Consider the following 6,533-nt stretch of genomic DNA (forward strand, 5'->3'; position numbering starts at 1 on the left):
AGTACACGCTTAAGTACACGATGAACGAGGCATCGCAGAGGGATCCGTTTCTTTCTTTCTTTCTTTCTTTCTTTCTTTTCGATCGAAGAAGTCAGTTGGCAGTGAAACGCAACGACGTTACGATTGAAAGAAAATGTTGTTAGTAGTAAAACGAGGAATCAAATTCAATCACTCGAATTCCACACTAGAAAAACACGCACGTACTCTCCATTCTCGTGTTAATAAAAACGTTCAACTCTACACGTGATCACATCTCTAAATGCGCACACGCACGCACACACACGCATGGGCACAACACAAACTCTCTTCACTACTCTCTAATTATAAACACTTACTGAATCTTCTTATTAGATTGTAGGTGAAAGATTCGGGGGCCGTGTTCGTTTCCTCGCATCTTAGGTCACAAATCATGGCCGGATCATTTTTCGCAAATTTTAAATTCGGCACCGACAACAAACGACCCTCCCTTTTCGCCTGCCTCATCTTCACGATCTTCTTCAATATAGGCGGCCTCGACTCTTGGCTCTCGGCCAACGTCAAATTAACAGGCCTGGCCACACCTCCGTCCGACCTCTCCGCGGGGGGAGCCTCTTTCTCCCCCCGCCCGATCCATCTGTTCCTATCTGCCTGTGCGGCGTCGATCGCCACCACCGCCCTCTTCCTCGCTTCCTCCTCCCGATTCTTCCTCTTCCCCGTATCCTCGCCCGTCGGGCTTTCCCCACGCTCCGATAACGAGTCCTCAGGCGACAATGATGATTCCGACACGATACTCTCAACTGGAGACAACGAACTCGCGTTTTCGTTCACGTTACAGTAAAAAACGCAAGATTTCTGACTGCTAGTATCACTGCCTACCTGTTAACAATGGGGTACTTGTATATACTTTTTTTATCCTGTATTAATAGCCCGTCTATCCGCAATTTTCTTCGTACCAAGAAGGAACGTTATTAATGATTTTTCGATCTTTCTATGTATTTCGTTTCCATTTAATTCGAGCAAAAGAGAAAGTGGTAAAAAAAGGAAAGCAAGTATGATGAGAAGCAAGTATAATTTTATAAGATACGGGCATGTATTCGAAGTATATAAATTGTGAACAAAAAGAAACAAACGGATGGATTATTCTTATATCTTAGCTCTAGTATCTCTAAATAAGAGAAAAAAAAGAAGGGAAGAGTATGGAAGAATATGAAAAAGCATACAAGTACCCCATTCTGAGACGTGAGCAAAGCCGGCGAGAAAGTACTTTTTATTTTCAGATCAACCTTGCTGAGCTGCCTCTTCAGATTGAATCCTTTCCAACCGTGATGATTCTTAGCGCACTCTTCCTCGTTAACCGCAGATTTATTGATCTCAATCACAGATTCCTCCGCGGTTTCTCCCTTATCGTTATTGCTCCCAGTTTGATATTCGTGGCCGCGAGGCGGCGGACATTTCTGAGAATGTTGACCGTCGGCCACCATCCCTAATAATCCTTCAGATTCCGCGCCAGTGTCCCCACGAGTCTGACGGATCATTAACATGTTGGATTTTGCACATTTTGAAATTAATTTTTCGTGTATTAAATGAGAAACGTCAAAATTTTCTTTAACTCTAATTCTAAAAGCATCTTACGTATATATATGTATATGTATATACATATACATATATACACGTATATGTATATACATATATACGTTATACGCGCAACACCATTGCAATATATCGTTTGCGTGTCGGTAACGCTTTTTATCGCTATACACCGCACCGTATCTCGTCAAATTTTGTCAAGCAAGATATATATATATAAATGTAATATAATTTGATAACACGTTACTACTCGTATATTTATCTATATGAATTTCATTGTGAATATATTAAAAAAAAAAAAGAAAAGAAAACATAACGTTCAAGCTTTTTAATCATCAAACGAAGAAAATATCGCAAACGCATGGTCAGTCACTTGTCACTTCCCAAATGGACGCAGTTATCGAGAAATGTTGAGAATGAAGAGTGCAGACAAGGGAAGGTATATTCGATTGCATTTCGATGCGATGAATAAAACCTAAGATGCTCATAGAAATCAATATATCTTGATCGATGTCGATCAAATGTACTTTTGCAAAATGTTATCTCGTTTAATCGTGGTTTTTCCAAAAATTCGATCATTTCAACGTCCAATTCATTTTTTAATATTAAATTTTTAATATCGAATTCTCTATTTATAATTTATTCTTAACAACGCGCTTGCTCGATAACAAGGGAGTTATATTTCGTAATAATAACCATTTTGGCAAGAGCCAAAAAACAATCGAACCTATCTTTGAGAAAGATATCACGTTTTAAATAACTTCACTTCTGAATAAGCATGCAACGTATATATACCATAGAGGGTGTCTACAATTTTTCTCTTCAATTCATAATTTATAACCTTAAAATATGCTTACCAAATATTATTCAAATCGAGTCGATAAAAATGAATACATATTTTAATATGTATTATTATTCAATAATATTATTATTCAAATTAATTTAATTTCTCGTAATTAAATACGCGATACTAAAAAATTTCAACTACTCGATAACCGTAAAACTCTAAGATGGAAATCATGCAAGATTTCAATGTATCTAACGAGACACGTGTATATAGGTTATGTTATTAAAGTTGCGATATCTCGTGAATATGTCGGTAAAAAAGATACGAAAGATGCGAAGCTTTTCACGTACGAACTTTTATGCGAAGAAGAAAAGGGTTCTTCTTATAGCGAGGAAATCTTCGTTATCTCTATCTTTCATAGTTTTTGAATTATTAACCAACTTTAATGGTATACTTTTCGTTCATATTCGTATACACTTTGTGTGCACGTGGATATTTCTTCGCCAAGAGTGTGCAAAGAGTGAAATATTTGAATGAAGAAATCTTGCACGTATAGTTTACCGGTGAAATGAATTATAGCAGATTAATTTTTTTGCCAATAAAGCTTTTTACTAAATATACACGCATCGTTTAAAATAGCAGATATAGTTAAACCTTCGAACTTATCATCCGATATGCATGTGTATTTATCAAATATGGCTGCATAATATATATATATATTATATACTATAGTATACTTGTTACAAGCAAATTAAAAACATTCCAAAGAATTCTTAATTGATTAAATAAAATAAAAAGAAAAAAAATATATACCTTTTAAGAATTCTATAGAACGCTTCGATTTTTACTGATTTTTACTTTTTACTGATTACGATTTACTGATATGTATATTTTTATTTTATTACTTCAAATCACCTGCTATAATCGTCATTACTTGATTAATGCTGTCATTTACGGTGGTGATATATGCTTGTAGCTGAAACATTTCGTAACTTCTCGTTATAAATTTTTATAATATTGTTTTACTACCTAATATATATACTTTTATTTTATAAAATCAGATATCATCTAGAAGAAATAATCACTTACTGATACATTGATTTTTTTTAAGAAGTATCTTACCGTATTTTCCAAATTTTTAATACGATACAAAGCTATCAGATGTTACTTTTTTTTACAATTTATAATAATGATGCGCATGTGATGATATTTTGATGTATCTCATCGATGTAATACTCGACTGAAATGTTTGCGATCACTTTGCTACTTGTTGTCATGTACAACGTAAAAACAAGTAAATCACTTGAAAATTTATATATATATATATACTCTATTGTGAATTATGCAATTGATTCAAACTACTAAAATATAAATAAAATACACAGATCGTTTACATACTTTATTACGTTCTCTATTAATCATTATAAGAAGAAAGATTTATAATTTAACTAAAAATGTTAACATTGAAATACGATTTAAGTTTAATGTTGCAATGTACAAGGATAAAGTAACATTTTATACATTTATACAAACGATAAAAATATTCTCTCTAATAAATTATAATTGATATTTGTTTAAATATCGAATTAAATGCCTATTTTCAAATGATTAATAGAATACTTTTTTATGCAAAAACTTAAATATATATAAAACGACAGAAACGACATAAATAACTTTTTAAAAAAATCCATAAAAAAAAAAAAAAGAAAAAAGAAATGAAAACGAAAATATAAGGAATATATCAATATATACATATACGTAATAATACGAATAAATTTTACACGCAGCTTCGAATTAATATTATAATTATTTATATATCTCTAAAACGCTTTTTCTATCTTTGATTTTTCGTGATAAATAAATCTTGCAACAGAACACATATGTGAACAAGCACGATTATAACATAAATAAAAAAAAAAAAAAAAAAATTGTAAACATGTGTGCAACGATACGTATTTGCAAACGGGCAAATATATAAAAGATAAAATGCTTGAAAAATATACGTCTCGATCCGAATCGAAACATATTCAGCGAGAAACGCCGCCTTCGTTCCGCTTGATTTTTGGGACAAGATATTTAAAAAAAAAAAAAAAAAAAAAAAATTGTCAACATGGGGGCAACGATACGTATTTGCAAACGCGCAAATATATAAAAGATAAAATGCTTGAAAAATATACGTCTCGATCCGAATCGAAACATATTCAGCGAGAAACGCCGCCTTCGTTCCGCTTGATTTTTGGGACAAGATATTTAAAAAAAAAAAAAAAAAAAAAAAATTGTCAACATGGGGGCAACGATACGTATTTGCAAACGCGCAAATATATAAAAGATAAAATGCTTGAAAAATATACGTCTCGATCCGAATCGAAACATATTCAGCGAGAAACGCCGCCTTCGTTCCGCTTGATTTTTGGGACAAGATATTTAAAAAAAAAAAAAAAAAAAAAAAATTGTCAACATGTGTGCAACGATACGTATTTGCAAACGTGCAAATATATAAAAGATAAAATGCTTGAAAAATATACGTTTCGATCCGAATCGAAACATATTCAGCGAGAAACGTCGCCTTCGTTCCGTTTGATTTTTGGGACAAGATATTTAAAAAAAAAAAAAAAAAAAAAAAAAAAAGGAACGTTTTTGCTTTTGCATTTTTTTTCTCGGTTTTTTTTTTTTTTTTTTTTTTTCTCTCAACGATACGTTGAAACGTTGTGATACACTATATACGTTTAATTCGATCACATTGTATAGATCTTGTATCGTTGTGAATCGACTGCTATGTGTGTACATGCACACCAAACGTTCGTGTGAATAAATCGACCAAACGTGTAAATTTTTTACATGGGGAATATCATTAAAAGCGGTACACAATATGATTAACGACAGTTGTTGGAAACTAATTTATCATCGTGTTACTTGTTCTGCTTCTCGTTACTACGTATTTAACATCGATCGAACTTCTAAATACGATTGAAAGCTAATGATAAAACATTATCTACCGCTTAACTAACCTACTTCTGTCGAACTTCCGTTCATTTCTCGAAATAAAATAATAACAATATGGTTATCGCATATCATCCATATCATCAAACGAAAATAAAATTTTCTAGCTGCTTTTCTTTAAACGAAAAAAATTATATATTGCTCTTACTTGTTTCAACGTGGGTAGACACATAGTTAGCTAAACATTAAATGCAATAATAAGCATGATTATGATGAAGAGATTCGTCGTTTCTTTATCAAGAAATAAAAAGTGTGTATATATATATATATGTGTGTGTGTGTATGTACGAAAGTGACTTTGTTAAAAATATGCAACGCGCGTGGAAAATAAAATAAAAATTTACCTAATAAATCGTTTGGTTGGAATGATCGATCTCGGATGATGTGAATAATAATAATAATAATAATTTTGAATTGAAAAGTGATTTATATAAATGTAAGTCACGACTAAACTTCAATTCTCTCGGCACATGGAAAATGACAAGTTTGACCACTAGTTGCCGATAATATTCTCGTTTGCTACTTAAAATTCAACAATTCGTATAATTTCGTATATTCGAAAAAATTTTTCTGCTAAATTTTAATATCTCTAAGATTCCAAGCAGAAAATATATATATATGTATATATTGTTTAACACGATTCGAATTATAATTTCGACAAGATTATTTTTTAATTGTTGTTGAATTGTTTTACAACGAATTGTTCGATATTATCTCTAGCAAAATAATTATTTATTGAAAAATATATTGTAATAAAAAAAAAATAAAAATTACGATATCTTTTGACTCGCGTATCGTCTATTTATAACTATCGAATAATTTACGAAATGTAAAAGATAAATTTCATGTTTAATAATACATTTAATATTAACGAAACCAATAATAGTGTTAATTTGATAAAATTTATCATGAGAAAAACGAAGGATTCCAATACTTTTTCAGAAAAAAAAAATTATAAATAATAAATGTTTAAATCTTGTTTTCTTAAACATCTAACAAAATTGTTCGTACAGGCAATTTTCTGCTTGGAATTTATGAAAATAATATAATAATTATATACTTACTTAACTATTAGAATTTCTATTTAGAAACGATGGGTTAGTTAGAAGCATCTTATGAATTAAAATAACGCATGACAATTATGAGATATAAGAAAATAAAAAAAAAAAAAAAAAAAAAA

At 31.1% G+C, this 6,533-nt stretch overlaps 1 protein-coding gene across 8 annotated transcripts in view; it reads right to left on the bottom strand.

Annotated features, from left to right (window-relative positions):
* Positions 1-6,533, bottom strand: part of LOC102672974 (syntaxin-binding protein 5) — a 32,016-nt gene that overhangs the window by 14,777 nt on the left and 10,706 nt on the right. For 4 of the 8 annotated variants that reach the window (XM_031508859.1, XM_031508860.1, XM_031508858.1 and 1 more), the window contains 2 exons: positions 1,206-1,502; positions 336-855 (listed from right to left, as the gene is read on the bottom strand). The exons of 2 other annotated variants lie outside the window; for them this stretch is intronic. In XM_031508859.1, coding sequence (XP_031364719.1) covers positions 336-855; positions 1,206-1,502 — 817 coding nt within the window. Of the gene's footprint in view, positions 1-335; positions 856-1,205; positions 1,503-5,501; positions 5,532-6,533 lie in introns of all 8 variants that reach the window. 2 more of the 8 variants (XM_031508863.1, XM_031508864.1) reach the window with 2 other exon arrangements.

The sequence above is a fragment of the Apis dorsata genome, unplaced genomic scaffold (genome assembly GCF_000469605.1).
Source record: "Apis dorsata unplaced genomic scaffold, Apis dorsata 1.3 scaffold_108, whole genome shotgun sequence".
Lineage (NCBI taxonomy): Eukaryota > Metazoa > Arthropoda > Insecta > Hymenoptera > Apidae > Apis > Apis dorsata.